General features: G+C 41.4%; 1 protein-coding gene across 1 annotated transcript in view; it reads right to left on the bottom strand.

The window, feature by feature from the left end:
• LOC110502389 (SH3 and multiple ankyrin repeat domains protein 2-like) overlaps window positions 1-20,509 on the bottom strand; it is a 164,375-nt gene that overhangs the window by 53,865 nt on the left and 90,001 nt on the right. The window contains exons 11-13 of the mRNA XM_036959148.1: window positions 16,149-16,309; window positions 13,511-13,618; window positions 848-929 (exon numbers count right to left, since the gene is read on the bottom strand). Coding sequence (XP_036815043.1) covers window positions 848-929; window positions 13,511-13,618; window positions 16,149-16,309 — 351 coding nt within the window. The remainder of the gene's footprint in view (window positions 1-847; window positions 930-13,510; window positions 13,619-16,148; window positions 16,310-20,509) is intronic.

Here is a 20,509-nt window from a genome sequence, read left to right as displayed (position 1 = left end):
TTCGAATCACAAAGAACATTCGTGAGACGCAGAATACATGAAAAGATGCTGGAGAAGTACTTGACACTGTCTGTCAGGCATGGTGGAAACAATGTGACGGCCTGGGGGTGCTTTGGTGGTGGTAAAGTGGAACATTTGTACAAGGTAAAAGGGTTCTTGAAGAAGGAAGGCTAACACTCCATTTTGCAAAGCCATGCCATACCCTGTGGATGGCGCTTAATTGGAGCCAATTTCCTCCTACAACAGGACAATGACCCAAAGCAAAGCTCCAAACTATACAATAACTATTTAGGGAGGAAGCAGTCAGCTGTTATCCTGTCTATAATGGAGTGACCAGCACAGTCACCGGATCTCAACCCTATTGGGCTGTTGTGGGAGCAGTTTGACCGTATGGTACGTAAAGTTCCCATCAAGCCAATCCAATTTGTGGGAGGTGCTTCAGTAAGCATGGGGTGAAATCTTTTCAGATTAACTAGAATGCCAAAGTTCTGCAAGGCTGTAATTGCTGCAAATGGAGGATTCTTTGACGAAGGCAAAGTTTGAAGAATGCAATTATTTTTCAATCAAAAATCCTTATTTATAACCTTGTCAACATCTTGACTACATTTCCGTTTCATTTTGCAACTCATTTCATGTATGTTTTCATGGAAAACAAGGACATTTGTAAGTGACCCCAAACTTTTGAACGGTAGTGTATGTACAAACTGTATCTAAAACGTGTCATATATCATAGCAGATCAGGTCATTTAACACACTGTATAATACTATGATTTCACCATAATTCTTTTGAACATCCCCTTGAATAGGCTTTTTTTTCTACGGAGGAATGAAAGAAACCAATCCTTACCTTGATGCATCAAAGCTGTCGTAGGACCCCACGGTGTAGTGCCTGAAAAGCTTCCTCCTCTCAGCCCTGTCTGCTCGGGCATCTAAAGACAGAACAATCAGTAAAAAAGGGGGTGACCAATTCATTAAAGGGGTGACCAATACATTAAAGGGGTGACCAATTCATTAAAGGGGTGACCAATTCATTAAAGGGGTGACCAATTCATTAAAGGGGTGACCAATACATTAAAGGGGGTGACCAATTCATTAAAGGGGGTGACCAATTCATTAAAGGGGTGACCAATTCATTAAAGGGGTGACCAATTCATTAAAGGGGTGACCAATTCATTAAAGGGGTGACCAATTCATTAAAGGGGTGACCAATTCATTAAAGGGGCGACCACAACTGTACCCTAAATGGCACCCTATTCCCCATATAGTGCACTGCTTTTGACCTCGGTCCTTAGGGTGCCTTTTGGGGCGCATAATATCAATAAACCAATAAAAAATGAACAAAGGCCCTTTAAAAACAGCAAACATTTCAGCTGTTAAATAGCCATCCATTAACCTTTAGACAATGGCATATTAAATGCATTCATAGGATGTGGAGATGTTGAAGATGTTGTTGAAGACCACAGTGAGCGTTATTCTAGTATTGTTCTGTTCTCCATGTTGATGATATGTGCTGATATCTTGACTGCGTGGGACTCAACACTTTCACTTTCCCCTCCAGCCTACTCACTGGTTGTCATAGCCACTGATTTATTTTCTAAGCACAGCCTCTTTGATAGCAGGGTGAGTTATATGGCTTATATTACATAGCCATATAATGTATGTAGTAGGTAGATGTGTACTCATACAGGGTAGGTCTACTCTAGTCAAGGGCCCTTCTATTTCTCGGTAAACATACATCAAACACCTCAATTCCTTCTGCTTTTTCCATCAAAGTCCACAATTACATTTCATTGATTTATGAGATGTACATTATTTCTTATTAATCACCATGTTTGGTTTCAAATTTTAAGTTCAAATTTGAAGACTTATAGGAAACTGCTAAGCTATTATGTTCTGAGAAGCTGTGGAGTGACAAAGGTGTTACGCACCTTTTCAGCATGGGTGTTACGCACCTTTTCAGCATGGGTGTTACGCACCTTTTCAGCATGGGTGTTACGCACCTTTTCAGCATGGGTGAAAGCACCCCGCCAGACACAGTACTAATGAAACTCCTTGTCGGTGGTGTCTCTCTGGCTATGTCCCAAATTGCACCCTTTGTAGTTTATGGTGTACAACTTTTGACCAGGGCCCATACACTATTAAAACTCAAAACACAATCATTGTGTAGTAAAACCATTGAAAAGTAGTACACCTAATCTGAGATCTGGTGTTTGAAGGGTGAATGTAAATCCAATGTAACTCAAGGTATTTCTAAACAGCATGGAAAAACTTTAAAACACCCAAAGTGGTTCTTTGATCTGAATAATTGTGTTTTAAGAGAGTGTTACAGCATCAAAACACATACTGTTTTGGCTGTGTCTCTCATTGAATCAAATGGTTTTACATTTCAAATTCATTTATAGCATAAATATTGACTGATGAGTTTGATTAAATAAAAAACATATATACCTTATTTAGATAAATATTCAGACCTTTTGCTTTGAGATTCGAAATTGAGCTCAGGTGCATCCTGTTTCCATTGATCATCCTTGAGATGTTTCTACAACTTGATTGGAGTCCATCTGTGGTAAATTCAATTGATTGGACATGATTTGGAAAGGCACACACCTGTCTATATAATGACCCACAGTTGACAGTGCATGTCAGAGCAAAAACCAAGGCATGAGGTTGAAGGAATTATCCGTAGAGCTCCGAGACAGAATTGTGTCGAGGAACAGATCTGGGGAAGGGTACCAAAAAATGTCTACAGCATTGAAGGTCCCCAAGAAAACAGTGGCCTCCATCATTCTTAAATGGAAGAAGGTGTGAACCACCAAGACTGTTCCTAGAGCTGGCCGCCTGGCAAACTGAGCAATCAGGGAGAAGGGCCTTGGTCAGCGAGGTGACCAATAACCTGATGGTCACTCTGACAGAGCTTCAGAGTTCCTCTGTGGAGATGGGAGAACCTTACAGAAAGACAACCATCTCTGCAGAACTCCACCAATCAGGCCGTTATAGTAGATTGGCCAGACAGAAGCCACTCCTCAGTAAAAGGCACATGACAGTCCACTTGGAGTTTGCCAAAAGGCACCTAAAATACTCTCAAACCCTGAGAAACAATATTCTCTGGTCTGAAACCAAGATTGAACTCTTTAGCCTGAATGCCAACGTCTGGAGGAAACCTGGCACCATCCCTGCGGTGAAGCATGGTGGTGGCAGCATCATGATGTGGGGATGCTATTCAGCGGTAAGGACTAGGTAACTAGTAAGGATCGAAGGAAAGATGAACGGAGCAAAGTACAGTGAAATCTTCTCCAGAGCGCTCAGGACCTCAGACTGGGGCGAATGTTCACCTTCCAACAAAACAACTATCCTAAGCAAACAGCCAAGACAATGCAGGAGTGGCTTCGGGACAAGTCTCTGAATGTCCTTTAGTGGCCCAGCAAGAGCCCAGACTTGAAACGGATCAAACATTTCTGGAGAGACCTGAAAATATCTGTGCAGCGACGCTCCCCATCCAACCTGACAGAGCTTGAGAGCATCTGCAGAGAAGAATGGGAGAAACTCCCCAAATACAGGTGTGCCAAGCTTGTAGCATCATACCTAATAAGACCCAAGGCTGTAATCGCTGCCAAAGGTGCTTCAACAAAGTACTGAGTAAAGGGTCTGAATACTTACAGTTGAAGACGGAAGTTTAAATACACTTAGGTTGCAGTCATTCAAACTTGTTTTTCAACCACTCCACACATTTCTTGTTAACAAACTATAGTTTTGGCAAGTCGGTTAGGACATCTACTTTGTGCATGACACAAGTCATTTTTCCAACAATTGTTTACAGACAGATTATTTCATTTATAATTCACTGTATCATAATTCCAGTGGGTCAGAAGTTTACATACACTAAGTTGACTGTGCCTTTAAACAGCTTGGAAAATTCCAGAAAATTATGTCATGGCTTTAGAAGCTTCTGATAGGCTAATTGACATCATTTGAGTCAATTGGAGGTGTACCTGTGGATGTATTTCAAGGCCTACCTTCAAACTCAGTGTCTCGTTGCTTGACATCATGGGGAATAAAAAAAGAAATCAGACAAAACCTCTGAATTTTGTTTTTGTAGACCTCCACAAGTCTGGTTCATCCTTGGGAGCAATTTCCAAATGCCTGAAGGTACCACAATAGTACACAAGTAGTACGCAAGTATAAACACCATGGGACCACGCAGCCGTCATACCGCTCAGGAAAGAGATGCGTTCTGTCTCCTAGAGATGAATGTACTTTAGTGCGAAAAGTGCAAATCAATCCCAGAACAACAGCAAAGGACCTTGTGAAGATGCTGGAGGAAACAGGTACAAAAGTATCTATATCCACAGTAAAACAAGTCCTATATCGACATAACCTGAAAGGCCGCTCAGCAAGGAAGAAACCAGTGCTCCAAAGCCGCCATAAAAAAGCCAGACTACGGTTTGCAACTGCACATGGGGGACAAAGATCATACTTTTTGGAGAAATGTCCTCTGGTCTGATGAAACAAAAATATAACTGTTTGGCCATAATGACCATCGTTATGTTTGGAGGAAAAAGGGAGAGGCTTGTAAGCGAAGAACACCATCCCAACCATGAAGCATGGGGGTGGCAGCATTATGTTGTGGGGTTGCTTTGTTGCATTAGGGACTGGTGCACTTCACAAAATAGATGGCATCATGAGGTAGGACAATTATCTAGATATATTGAAGCAACATCTCAAGACATCAGTCAGGAAGTTAAATGCTGGTCGCTAATGGACAATGACCTCATGCATACTTCCAAAGTTGTGGCAAAATGGCTTAAGGACAAAAAAGTCAAGGTATTGGAGTGGCCATCACAAAGCCCTGACCTCAATCCTATAGAAAATGTGTGGGCAGAATGGAAAAAGCGTGTTCGAGCAAGGAGACCTACAAACCTGACTCTGTTACACCAGCTCTGTCAGGAGGAATGGGCCAAAATTCACCCAACTTATTGTGGGAAGCTTGTGGAAGGCTACCCGTATTTAAATGTGATATTTCAGTTGTTGTTTTTTTACATTTGCAAAATGTATCATTATGGGGCATTGTGAGTAGATTGATGAGGGATTTTTTTTTAAAATCAATTTTAGAGTAAGGCTGTATCGTAACAAAATGTGCAAAAAGTCAAGGGGTCTGAAGAATGTCTGAATGCACTAAACCAAATAGCCCTAAAAATCTTGATTGTAACATAATTTATAATCTCACAATGGACCTGGCAACTGTAGCTTATAATAAGTGTCAAAGTTTACCCTAGGAAAAATATTCATTTCCCAGTGTCTTCTCAAAAATGTGAATCAAAATATTGACTGAAAATCATCAGTCAATATTTATGCTATTAACAAATTTGAAATGTTAAACAATTTCATTGAATGAGAGACACAACACAGTCTGCCAAAACATTATTTATGGGTTTTGATGCTGGAACACTCTTAAAAACACAATTATTCAGATCAAGGAACCACTTTTTTCCATTCTGTTTAGAAATACATTCAGTTATATTGGATTTACATTCAAACACCCTCCAGACACCAGATCTCAGATTAGGTGTACTACTTTTTATGGTTTTACAACACAATGATTGTTGTTCTGAGTATTTCTATTTTAACAGTGTATTGACCCTGGTCAAAAGTAGTACCAATCTGTCCCAATACCCTCTCAATCTGGTCAAAAGTAGTACCAATTTGTCCCAATACCCTCTCCTATCTGGTCAAAAGTAGTACCAACTTGTCCCAATACCCTTTCAATCTGGTCAAAAGTAGTACCAATCTGTCCCAATACCCTCTCAATCTGGTCAAAAGTTGTACCAATCTGTCCCAATACCCTCACAACCTGGTCAAAAATTGTACCAATCTCCCAATACCCTCACAACCTGGTCAAAAGTAGTATCAACCTGTCCCAATACCCTCTCAATCTGGTCAAATGTAGTATTAAACTGTCCCAAAACCTTGCCAACCATGTGTTTCGAAACTCTAGCAAAGTTAAGGTTTAATCTCCTTTTAGGTGGAGGCACTCGTTTAAGTTAACCAAATAATTTGTACAGTGTATAGCAGTGTAGGGCTCTGGTCAGGCCCTGGCCAAACCCCCAGCGTATCGCTCTCTCTCTCTCTCTCTCTCTCTCTCTCTCTCTCTCTCTCTCTCTCTCTCTCTCTCTCTCTCTCTCTCTCTCTCTCTCTCTCTCTCTCTCTCTCTCTCTCTCTCTCTCTCTCTCTCTCTCTCTCTCTCTCTCTCTCTCTCTCTCTCTCTCTCTCTCTCTCTCTCTCTCTCTCTCTCTCTCTCTCTCTCTCTCTCTCTCTCTCTCTCTCTCTCTCTCTCACTCTCTCTCTCTCTCTCTCTGCTTGTCTCCAGTAAAAGTAGAGTGCAAACACACCTCCCTCCCTCCCCTCCCCTCCTCAACGCACAGACAGCAGAATAAAAAAAGACTACTTGACCAGTGTGCACTGTGCTGACAGTTGCTGCTGGTGAATACTAAATCACAATACCATGGGAGTACTGTAGCTAGCCTAGCATAGCCTTGCTCAGTCAGTGGCTAGCATAGATTAGCTCAATCAGTGGCTAGCCTATCCTAGCCAAGCACAGACAGTGGCTAGCCTATCGTAGCCTAGCACAATCAGTGGCTAGCTTGGTAAATCCAAGCTTCAACCTGACTCCTACATTTGAAATGGATAGTGACACAGCTAGGCTAATAATACTATGTGGATCGAATGCAAAACTAGCACAATAGGATAGATTCAACCATTAATAAATTCAACCACTGTACTGAACTGTACTGCATGTGTTATGTCTGATCAGATGTCTGCAACCCTTGAAATACTTCCCCTGAGGAAGATGAATACATACATAGTGAGGAAGGTGTATATATACATAGTGATGTACATGAATACATACACAGACAACAGGCTATACAGTACAGGTTATGAAAAACACAACATTATAATTTACAGTTATGGATTCTTCCACCCCCTTTATATAAGTAACACTACACTCAACCTGAAAATAAAATGTACACAATCCACTGTCCGTGTAAATAAACCCACACACACGTCCAACTAAAACACTGATAATAACAAACAGAAATCCATATGTTCCTCTGTTTTCCAGGTGAAACACGTTCTGTTAAAAACACAATACAACCCTGTTTACAACCAGACTACCAGCTAAATATGGTCCTCGCTCACTCGCTCTCACCCCTTTCCCTCCCCAACACTCACACAGTGCTGTACCTCCAAAATGAACCTTCTTCCTGGATTTGGCCGTCTCTTCCATTTGCGCCCTCTTCCTCCCCTCTAATGGAGTGCTTCCCGGAAACGCTCACACCTTCACCTCCAAGTTCCCTTCACAGTCAGAATAACCTCACCTTTCCACCTCTAGTCCTCAGGCTACAAAGCCTTTAAGAAACATCCCAAGAAAGTTTGACAAATCCCAGTATGTGAAGATACATAGGCCATAACCATCCCCGTTGAGATAAAGAGAGCAACTCTATCTGGTAATGAACAAGTCCCACGTAAGCTCTGTTCTTAGTGCACAGAGAGAGTGAGAGAGAGAAAAAATCCTACAAAAAGAGAAAAAAATCTTGCCAAGGCCCACTCCTTAGCAACCGGGCTTGTACAGTGTACAGAGAACGTTTCCATGGAAATATATCAATCAGGAATGTACATGAGTGTTGCAGTGAAGGGTTTACGATTCTGGCACAACTGCATGATGTTAGTAACCAAGTAACCTCGCTTAACCAATAACTAAAATCTCGCATAATTTGGTACCAGTTGCGTTTATGTAGTCAGTCTATGGGAGATTAGTAACCAAGCAGCTGCACAGATAGATAGCTACTACCAGACTACAGCATATATTCAGATGGTATTTCAGCAGTTATAACTACATCTGAAATATTGTGTGTGCATTAGCTGTCCCTTCAGGCAAAGGGAAACAGATGTATTGGTGAAAAAGTCGACAGCCAATTGTAGCCCACATCGACGTTGTAATGTCAAATCGTTCTTAATCCATCAATCATACCCCCTTCTCCAAACAGAGTGAATTATCATATCCTTCATAAACTGAATTTGTATAGCAACACTGTTTCCTATAATTGACAAATCCGGTCAAAATGTACTGATCGGGCCATTGTGGCACTGTCCAGTCACTCAGTACAACAAGTAGGTCTTTAAGGATTCACAAATAGATATGAGTATTACAAATATCCTGAATCGGACATTAAAAACATCTTTGCCAACACATTTTGAGGGAGAGGTAAACACCAAAGCTAGCATTCACCTATATCAAGAGACCTCTCCTGTCACTGCACATTGTTCTAACACTAGCCAAGCCACAGACGAGTGTCTGGAAGCAACACACAAACACATTGGAACACACACATTGGAACACACATGTTGGAACACACACGTTGGAACACACGTTGGAACACACACACACAAGTGTCTGGAACATCCAATGGCATATTTGTGTTCTATCAGAGAGGAGTAACAGGCGGACTGACATTATACGGTCGTCATCATGACTCATAGTGTACTGCCACACACACACAACCCTCCCGGCCAATCACAGATGGCTTGCCATCACTTCTCGAGACTGCCTGCTTGTTTAAAACATCCTGCATTCATTTCTATCCACCACCATCCTGCATATGATACAGTTCAAAGACGACCAATAACATTGTAATCTTGCCACCCAGAATCAAATCTCATGTGTTGTGCAATTATTTGTCAGAAGGTGGCTAATAACATTGTGATGGCGACAGCGATAACGTTGATTTATTTTTTCACTTGTTACTTTTTATTTTCCATAAAAACACTCTCTGATGTACTTGAATGCAAGGTCTGAGCAACCTCCCCCCAAAATTACAAACAGTGCATTCAGAATGTATTCATACTGCACCTGTTGACTTATTCCACATTTTATTGTGTTATAGCCTGAATTCAAAATGGATTAAATATATATTTTTCTCACCCATCTACACACCAATAACCCATAATGATAAAGTGAAAACATGTTTTAATATTATTTTTTTTACATTTATTGAAAATGAAATGGAAATATCAGTCAATACATGTTAGAATCACCTTTGGCAGCGATGAAAACTGTGAGTCATTACAGGTAAGTCTCTAAGAGCTTTGCACACCTGGATAGTACAATATTTGCACATTATTATTAAAATAATTCGTCATGGTCTGTCAAGTTGTTGTTGATTGTTGCTACACAGCCATTTTCAAGTGTTGCCATAGATTTTCAAGCTAATTTAAGTGAAAACAGTAATTAGCCCACTAAGGAACATTCAATGTCATCTTGGTAAGCAACTCTGGTGTATATTTGGCCTTGTGTTTTAGGTTAATGTCCTGCTGAAAGGTGAATTAGTCTCACATTGTCTGTTGGAACCGGGTGTCCTCTAAGATTTTACCTATTCTAAGCTCCGTTCCATTTATTTTAATCCTAAACCCCCCTTACTCCTTGCAGATGACAAGCATACCCATAACATGATGCAGCTACCACCATGCTTGAAAATATGAAGACTGGTACACAGTGGATTATGTGGGATTTACCCCAAATATAATACTTTGTATTCAGGTCATAAAGTTAATTTATTTGCCACATTATTTGCAGTTTTACTTTAGTGCCTTGTTGCAAACAGGATGCATGTTTTGCAATATTTTTCTTCTGTACAGGCTTCCTTCTTTTCACTCTGTCATTTAGGTTTGTATTGTAGAGTAACTGCAATGTTGTTGATCCTCAGTTTTCTCCTATCACAGCCATTAAACTCTGTAACTGCTTTAAATTCACCATTGGCCTCGTGATGAAATCACTGAGCAGTTTCCTTACTCTCCGGGAACTAAATTAGGCAGGACGCCTGTATCTTTGTCGTGACTGGGTTGATACACCATCCAAAGTGTAATTAATAACTTCACCATGCTCAAAGGAATATTCAATGTCTGCTTTTTAATATTTTACCCATCTACCAAGTGGTGCCCTTCTTTGCGAGGCATTGGAAAACCTCCCTGGTCTTTGTGGTTGAATCTGTGTTTGAAATTCACTGCTCGACTGAGGGATCTTATTGTATAGTATAGATAGTTGTATGTGTGTGGTACAGAGATGAGGGAGTTGTTCATAAATCATGTTAAACACTATTATTGTACACAGAGTGAGTTGATGCAACTTATTATGTGAGTTGTTTAGCAAATATTTACTCCTGAACTTATTTAAGCTTGCCATAACAAAGGGGTTGATTACTTATTGACTCGACATTTCAGCTTCTAATTTTTAATTCATTTGTAGAAATGTATAAAAACACAATTCTGCTTTAACATTATGCAGTATAGTGTGTAGGCGGGTGACACAACATCTCAATTAAATCTATTGCAATTCAGGCTGTAACACAACAAAATGTGGAAAAAGTCAAGGGGTGTGTTTACTTTCTGAAGGCATTGTACGAGATCTTCAGTTTCTTGGCAATTTCTCGCATGGAATAGCCTTCATTTCTCAGAACAAGAATAGACTGACGAGTTTCAGAAGAATGTGCTTTGTTTCTGGCCATTTTGAGCCTGTAATCGAACCCACAAATGCTGATGCTCCAGATACTCAACTAGTCTAAAGAAGAACAGTTTTAATGCATCTTTAGGACAACAGTTTTCAGCTGTGCTAACATACAGTAATTGCAAAAGGGTTTTCTAATGATCAATTCATCTTTTAAAATTATAAACTTGGATTAGCTAACACAACGTGCCATTGGAACACGGGCGTGGTGGTTGCTGATAATGGGCCTCTGTACGCCTACAGTATGTAGATATTCCATTAAAAATCAGCCGTTTCCAGCTACAATAGTCATTTACAACATTAACAATGTCTACACTGTATTTCTGATCAATTTGAAGTTATTTTAATGGACAAAAATGTGTTTTTCTTTCAAAAACAGGGACATTTCTAAGTGAGCCCAAACTTTAGAACGGTAGTGTATATATATTTTTTACAACGCGTATGAGAGAAAATGTTTCTGTTGTAGTGCTCAGAGATTCTTGAAAGACAGGACAATCTCAGCTTTTTTTCCGCAAATATTTGTCTTAATACTGATCAAATGTGTAATATATATTTTGATAGACCAAAGTATCAGCTATCACACCATGTAAAAAATATATATATATATTTTTTTTTCCTTCATAAAATGCAACCTATTGGATTTATGTCAACTCCGTCAGACACAATAAAAGACACTTCATTTTTTAAAATTATTGTCCAACAAGTGTTTAAAGGCCTTGATTATTTAATTATAACATTAGATTTTTCAAATATGTAATACAAATCTCCAACTTGTTTTTGTTTTAAAGCACTGTTAAATGCTCCAAGGCTAATTGTGTTAGCATTTTGGCATGTTTTTCTAGATTTAGATCATAAAACAAGATTTATAAAGCAAATATTCCCCCTTAGGTCTAGCACAGCAAATACTTCAATTGTTTAAGTATCCATGCAGAACAGTGATTCAAATATTTTGTCAGAATCTTGACAAAAAAAATATTCATTTATATATATATTCATTTAAAATGGGGATCCTTTGCTCTGGACAAGGGCATTTCCAGGCATAGAGTCGACATGTAAATGAATAATATTTCAAGCATTTTGAAAATTCCCAAAACAAATAATTCCCCAAATGTACATTTTAAAACTCGTGGGCCCCATTTGCGGGGGCTGCGGGGGTGTGTGCTATGCCAGTGTGTGTTAGGATTACATGGAGCATTATGAATGACACAAGCTGGCTACATGCAGTATAAATGGAATGCAGGTGACCTTTCAGATAGATAATGAGGCTGATATACAATTAATGAATCACATCAATTGCTTCAATTTTGGCTTATAAGTGCGCCATAGAGTATATCTTTAAAAATAATACACCTGCCACTTGTTATTAAGTGATTCAATTGCTGGGTTATTATAATTACATCATTACATCTGTGCCGCCAGAACATGCAAAGTGGTGTGCTTTTAACTCAAGAGATACCCTCGTCCCCTCTGGCCTGAGCAGAGCTACTGAATTCAGCTACTGAACGCAGCTACTGAACACTGCTACTGAACACAGCTACTGAACACTGCTACTGAACACTGCTACTGAACACTGCTACTGAACACTGCTACTGAACACTGCTACTGAACACTGCTACTGAACACTGATACTGAACACAGCTACTGAACACAGCTACTGAACACTGCTACTGAACACAGCTACTGAACACATCTACTGAACACTGCTACTGAACACTGATACTGAACACTGATACTGAACACAGCTACTGAACACTGCTACTGAACACTGCTACTGAACACATCTACTGAACACTGCTACTGAACACTGCTACTGAACACTGCTACTGAACACAGCTACTGAACACTGCTACTGAACACTGCTACTGAACACAGCTACTGAACACTGCTACTGAACACTGCTACTGAACACAGCTACTGAGCACATCTACTGAACACTGCTACTGAACACTGCTACTGAACACTGCTACTGAACACAGCTACTGAACACTGGCTGTACTGATGTGGAAAGCATTTATTTAGACCAAAATAACTTTAAACAGAAGGTTGCCCCCAGGAGCAAGCACAAACACATGGAGAAGTATACAGTACACACACTCACTCGCTCGCTCGCTCGCTCGCACGCTCGCTCGCTCGCTCGCACACACACACACACACACACACACACACACACACACACACACACACACACACACACACACACACACACACACACACACACACACACACACACACACACACACACACACACACACACACACACACACACACCTCTTATTTGGGTTCAATAGAGAACCGAAGGTTCTCAGTTCAGCAGCAGACATTTTGAATAAATACTACAGTACTACAGCTGATTAACCACTACAGTACTAGAGCTGTCAGTCACGCCACTTTGTGCAATACAATGCATTGTAGTCTAGTGCAGAACTATGAAGTCTCTGGTTTCAGCCCCTCTCTCTACTTTACACATCCTAATCCACCAGGATGCCATACTAGGAGAGGTTAGTGAACCAAGGGTGACACAGGTCAGGTTACACATCTTTACATGGATGTACCTTGTGGCTTAACCTTTTACCAACCGAATGTATAGAATCAATGCATACACTGTGTTGTGAAGGATGCATGTGTATGCTGGGTACTGTGTCCTTGCTGCTGAGTGTTAATTGCATTAACAGCCTGCCATGGCCAGAAGGGACTTCTCATATTCAGAGGGTTATCAGAGCATGAGAGAGCTAGGGCCGAGACCGAGCACAAGATTCTCTCACAAGAATTAGAGGAACTGTATTATCCAATGGTTGGTGTTTGAATACACAGCTTTAACATTTTATGTAAAGGCCAATTTTGACAAAGGCCAAGGAGATTTAGAAGTGATTTTGAACAGTGAGGTGATTATTGGGACTAACAACGTTTCTCTCTCTCTCTCTCTCTGTCTCTCTCTCTCTCTCTCTCAGAACTTACATGGTCTTTCCTCTTGGTTAGGGGTCTCCTCCACACACTCTGCTGGGAACCATCCCACGTTACCCCTGGCACTGCCCTCCCAGAAACCACCCTCACCTATGGAGAGCACTGAGAGGAGAGAGAGGGAGAGAGAGAGATAGAGAGAGAGGGGAGGAGGGAAGGAGAGGGAGAGGGAGAGACAGAGGGGTGAGAGAGAGACAGAGGGGGGAGAGAGTGTGTGTGAGGGAGAGAGAGAGAGAGAGAGAGAGAGAGAGAGAGAGAGAGAGAGAGAGAGATAGGGGGGAGAGAGAGAAGAAGAAAAATAGACTGTGTAAGACAAAGAGAGACAGTAGTATGTAAGGGAATAATTACTCCTGTACTTTTCCATGCAGACTGACTTAAAAAGACCCTAGTTCCACTCCAGTAGTTTCTGTGGTCTCTTCAGCTCCATTCCAGTAGTTTCTGTGGTCTCTTCAGCTCCACTCCAGTACCATGTCTGTGGTCTCTTCAGCTCCACTCCAGTACCATGTCTGTGGTCTCCTCAGCTCCACTCCAGTACCATGTCTGTGGTCTCTTCAGCTCCACTCCAGTACTGTGCCTGTGGTCTCTTCAGCTCCACTCCAGTACCATGTCTGTGGTCTCTTCAGCTCCACTCCAGTACCATGGCTGTGGTCTCTTCAGCTCCACTCCAGTAGTTGCTGTGGTCTCTTCAGCTCCACTCCAGTACTGTGCCTGTGGTCTCTTCAGCTCCACTCCAGGACTGTGGTCTCTTCAGCTCCACTCCAGTACTGTGGTCTCTTCAGCTCCACTCCAGTAGTGTCTGTGATCTCTTCAGCTCCACTCCAGTAGTGTCTGTGGTCTCTTCAGCTCCACTCCAGTAGTGTGGTCTCTTCAGCTCCACTCCAGTAGTGTCTGTGGTCTCTTCAGCTCCACTCCAGTAGTGTGGTCTCTTCAGCTCCACTCCAGTAGTGTCTGTGATCTCTTCAGCTCCACTCCAGTAGTGTGGTCTCTTCAGCTCCACTCCAGGACTGTGATCTCTTCAGCTCCACTCCAGGACTGTGGTCTCTTCAGCTCCACTCCAGGACTGTGATCTCTTCAGCTCCACTCCAGTAGTGTCTGTGGTCTCTTCAGCTCCACTCCAGGACTGTGGTCTCTTCAGCTCCACTCCAGGACTGTGATCTCTTCAGCTCCACTCCAGTACTGTGGTCTCTTCAGCTCCACTTCAGCTTACACAACATAAGAGCTAGATAGGTAAATATTATGTAACCTTAGAAAAGGCCCAATTTAATTAAAACTGAAAGTACTGAGGAAAAACACATCTGTAAAATATATAGCCATTTTTCCTAAGAAATATAGCTACTACTGAAGATAGAAATAACCAGAGTAAATAAACTGCACTGCAGTCGTTTGAATACAAATGTTGCTTATTACAGCTCACTCATTAGGAAAACACATAATGTCCTAGCAGATGACTGCTTCACTTCTGAATAACATCCCTCTGAGTGGCTACAAAGGCTGTTCCCTCTAATATCTCTTCCCTCCAACATCCCTCTGAGTGGCTACAAAGGCTGTTCCCTCTAATATCTCTTCCCTCCAACTTCCCTCTGAGTGGCTACAAAGACTATTCCCTCTAATATCTCTTCCCTCCAACATCCCTCTGAGTGGCTACAAAGACTGTTCCCTCTAATATCTCTTCCCTCCAACATCCCTCTGAGTGGCTACAAAGACTATTCCCTCTAATATCTCTTCCCTCCAACATCCCTCTGAGTGGCTACAAAGACTGTTCCCTCTAATATATCTTCCCTCCAACATCCCTCTGAGTGGCTACACAGACTGTTCCCTCTAATATCTCTTCCCTCCAGAGCTTGGAGTGGAATTAAAAAGGCTCTAGTACTCATTTAAATGGCAAGATCAAATCAAATCAAATGTTATTTGTAACTTGCTTCATAAATAACCAAATCAAATTGTATTTGTCACATGTGCCGAATACAACAGGTAGAAAGGTAGACCTTACCGTGAAATGCTTACTTACCAACTATGCAGTTCAAGAAATAGAGTTTAAAAAAATTATTTACTAAATAACTAAAGTAAAAAATAAAAAAATAAAACAAGTAACACAATAAAATAATAATAACGAGGCTATTTACAGGGGGTACCGAGTCAATGTGTGGGGTAGTTTGAGGTAATTTGTAGGTAGGGGTAAAGTTAATATGCATAGATAATAAACAGAGAGTAGCAGAAGTGTAAAAACATAAATACTCCGGGTGGCCATTTGATGAATTGTTCAGCAGTCTTATGGCTTGGGGATAGAAGCTGTTAAGGAGCCTTTTGGTCCTAGAATTGGCGCTCCGGTACTGCTTGCCGTGCGGTATCAGAGAGAACAGTCTATGACTAGGGTGACTGGAGTCTTTGACAATTTTTGGGGTCTTACTCTGACAGGTGTAGACTAACAGTGAAATGCTTACTTATGGGCCCTTCCCAACAATGCAGAGAGAAACATTATAGAAAGATAATAACATGAGGAATAAATACACAATGAGTAACGATGTTCATATTTCAGAGCAAATATAGAGGGGTACTTAAGCAGTAGAACATGTGACCCAATTCAAGCACTGCTTCCCTCTGGAAAAAAACAAAGAGCAGTGGGCGGGATGTTCACCTTTGACCCTGTCGTTCTGGTACAGGGTGATCTCCCCTTCGGCCTGTGGCTGGTAGGACTTAGTCACCACAAAGTGCTTCCCTGCCACAGCACTGTACAGCTTACACTGGGGCCCCTGGCGGTCTGTGCCACCAGTGAACTCTTCCCGACCCTTGTGTGGGCTGGAGGGACAGAGGAGAAGAGAGGAACAGAGAGTGGTGTAAGATGAAGGTTAGTCTGTAGTCACAAAAATATACTGATGTCTTCCTGTGGTCACACACACTGGTCCATTAAAAGGAGCACAGTCTTTTGACACAAGGCACACTTTTGCAGCCTGTGACTCCCTGAAACATTGTACTGTGTGTTTAGAGGGGATATTCAGGACAAACAGGGAAGAGCTATGGAACAAACATATTTTCAGACAACATCTAAATGGTATGGTTATCAGATGGGTATGTACCGTACTCAGTGAGCCACACACCACAGTAGCAGAGGCATGCACCACTGACACAGAATGAAAGGCTGTGCAATGGCCCCCTCTGTTGGACTGCTGTAAAACTGCCTCTCTACAATATGAGGTCATATCTGGAACTGAACACATCCATAATAATGAGCATGATCAACCCTGAGCTGATCTTCAACACAATGTTTATATGTTCCATTTCACACTCAAAGGTCTGACATCCAATAGCATGGATAAGTGAAATACGTAGCAATTGGGACACAGGAACAAATATATATTTACTAAAAAACATTTACCAATACTGCATAAATGTTTCTAAATCCAGAACACCATCACTTATTACGTTATTGGAAAGTGCTTGTACAGTTCAATTACTATGAGGGTCCACTGGTATAAGGGTACAATCCTTTATAGTGAAGCCTGAGGCAGTGACAAATCTCTCCTCTGTTGGTACAACACACATGCTCCTTCTAGCTAATTAAAGCAGTGAACTCTCTCTGTCCAATGGTTGTGCGAAGTAGCTACACGGTGTGTGTCCCTCCACAGGGGCTTTATTCCCGGCCCTGGCTGTGGTCCAGACCTACTCTCCACACACATTATCTGTTCTACAACACAACAAGAACAACAGGGAAACGAATTATCCACAAGCTCTTTACCTCTCTCTGATTTATAGAGAGACATGATACAGGGGAAGAGGGCGTAGATGGAATCATTAGAATGGCTTCTGCACTACAATGAGAAGTTAAGGGCCCCAATTTACGATGATCTTGTCTATTTTGCACAAGAGCCCTGCACAGCAAGACTATTTTTCACAGAAGCATAATGTGTGGACTTAGAGTGCTTAGACTTAAAATTCCTTCAATGTCACTCTGAGGAACAAAGTGTACTAGAACAAGGTTTATACCGACAATAACAACACATTTTGAAGCTCCACAGATGACATGGGGTACTCAGATAGAGATGGTGGCGATGGTGTACTGTACACATCTCTCACACAACCAAGGCAACAGCAGCAGCGCAGCGACAACCTGGTGAGTTCACTTCCTGTGATCGGCCCAGGGATGAGCGCCGAGCCTCCTCCCCCAGACCAGGTACACAGTGTGACTGTGACTAGGTCATGACAGCAAGTCAAATTCCACGTGACTGTTGAGTCACGGTAATATCCTTTTATGCACATGCTTTGGTAGTGCCCAATTTACTAGAGGCGAAAGAAACGAACACCGATTTAGGCCAGGTGCTGGCTAGTGGAGTGGAACACTTAAAAAAATTAAGAAAAGCTGGAACACTCTAGGAGCTCAGATGCTAAAATTTTATGTCCAACGTTTCGACAGTGAAGCTGTCTTCATCAGGGTATAGTGCCCAATTTGCTAACTTCGATCAGATCCTGATGGCCTGGTACTCAGGGCTCTATGGTCCCTCCATCAGATCCTAATGGTACTCAAGGCTCTACTGTCTCTCCACCAGGTCCTAATGGTCTGGTAATTAGGGCTCTATTGTCCCTCCACCAGGTCCTAATGGTCTGGTACTCAGGGCCCTATGGTCCCTCCATCAGGTCCTAATGGCCTGGTACTCAGGGCTCTATTGTCCCTCCACCCGGTACTAATGGTCTGGTACTCAGGACTCTAACTACCATCAGGTCCTAATGGTCTGGTACTCAGGGATCTATTGTCCCTCCACCAGGTCCTAATGGTCTGGTACTCAGGGCTCTATTGTCCCTCCACCAGGTCCTAATGGTCTGGTACTCAGGGCTCTATTGTCCCTCCACCCGGTCCTAATGGTCTGGTACTCAGGGCTCTATTGTCCCTCCACCCGGTCCTAATGGTCTGGTACTCAGGGCTCTACTGTCTCTCCACCAGGTCCTAATGGTCTGGTACTCAGGGCTCTATTGTTCCTCCATCAGGTACTAATGGTCTGGCACTCAGGGCTCTACTGTCTCTCCACCAGGTCCTAATGGTCTGGTACTCAGGGCTCTACTGTCTCTCCACCAGGTCCTAATGGTCTGGTACTCAGGGCTCTATTGTTCCTCTAACTAACCACTCTGACATCCAATGCAAATGAAATTGAAAATAACATCAAACACTGATCATCAAAACAGTTCAACAGCAGGTTGAAACAGTGTAAAACATGGTTGTTGTGGATGTTGTATCAAAGCCAAACACAACAAAATGGACAATGCTTTCTAAGGTGATGATTAATTCAAAACACGTTATACACATATAAAAAACAACAACCTGAATAACAATTCTGATTGCACCTTCATACAAGACATAGCCTACCGCATGCATGGCAGAATAACATCAAACAAAACCGATTTAAGATGTTTTAGGTACATACATGTTCTAGCCTTTGAGTGTGGATTGTATTATTGTGCATACTGGATGGACAGGTGACCAAATGCTACGCTCCCAAATGTGTATCCATGAGTCTGGGAGAGAACGTAGAGCCCTAGGCCAGGCTGTTGGTTCATTGATTGTGCAGGGCGTGTTACAGTTAGCCTACAATTAGTGAATATGGATTTAATTTTGAATAACAGGGAATGTTTTATATTTTCATAATTCATTGGGTGACACATTACCTTTAGCTCTAATTTACATAATATCTGACCACCATGCGTTTCCATCTCCTCCTCTCTTTCCTTTATTAATTTCTCATGCGCGCAAGACTGACTGTCAACAGTCAAGTGAAATATGTTTTGTTGCAAAAACCTGTTAGTTTCGATGTTCCCAAACAGATTTCACTTGGTTTCCCAAATTAACCACTGGGTAGGTGCAGGAACAAGGTCGGAGAGCCCATGGCATACAGCGTTTGGGCAGACTATCACCTGTCGGGCAGCGAGTGTATGCTTGATGGGTATAGTAAAATAAGTGTTATATTTTTTCCTCTGCTCCACTATAAAAACACATGCTCTGATATAAAAACACATGCTCTGATGTAAAAACACATGCTCTGATATAACAACACATGATCCACTATAAAAACACATGCTCCACTATATAAACACATGCTCCACTATATAAACACATGCTCTGATGTAAAAACACATGCTCTGATATAACAACACATGATCCACTATAAAAACACATGCTCCACTATATAAACACATGCTCTGATATAAAAACACATGCTCCACTATATAAACACATGCTCTGATATAACAACACATGATCCACTATAAAAACACATGCTCCACTATATAAACACATGCTCCACTATATAAACACATGCTCTGATATAAAAACACATGCTCCACTATATAAACACATGCTCTGATATAAAAACACATGCTCTGATATAAAAACACATGCTCTGATATAAAAACACATGCTCTGATATAAAAACACATGCTCTGATATAAAAACACATGCTCCACTATATAAACACATGCTCTGATATAAAAACACATGCTCTGATATAAAAACACATGCTCTGATATAAAAACACATGCTCCACTATATAAACACATGCTCTGATATAAAAACACATGCTCTGATATAAAAACACATGATCTGATATAAAAACACATGCTCTGATATAAAAACACATGCTCTGATATAAAAACACATGCTCTGATATAAAAACACTGCTCCACTATATAAACACATGCTCCACTATATAAACACATGCTCTGATATAAAAACACATGCTCTGATATAAAAACACATGCTCTGATATAACAACACATGATCCACTATATAAACACATGCTCCACTATATAAACACATGCTCTGATATAACAACACAAGATCCACTATAAAAACACATGCTCTGATATAAAAACCGAAGTAGCCTACAAAACGGACCCGCAGGACTGCCTCCATTCGCTATTCAAGTGCAGACAGATGGCTTGTATTGTCACCCCTGCCCCTGTTCCTGCTCATTTGATAATGGGTCAGTCTAAATCAAAAGACAAGATTCAATT

The sequence above is a fragment of the Oncorhynchus mykiss genome, chromosome 2 (genome assembly GCF_013265735.2).
Source record: "Oncorhynchus mykiss isolate Arlee chromosome 2, USDA_OmykA_1.1, whole genome shotgun sequence".
In the NCBI taxonomy this organism is placed as follows: Eukaryota; Metazoa; Chordata; class Actinopteri; order Salmoniformes; family Salmonidae; genus Oncorhynchus; species Oncorhynchus mykiss.
Note: the sequence above shows the minus strand (reverse complement) of the source record. Positions and strands in the feature narration are given on the sequence as shown.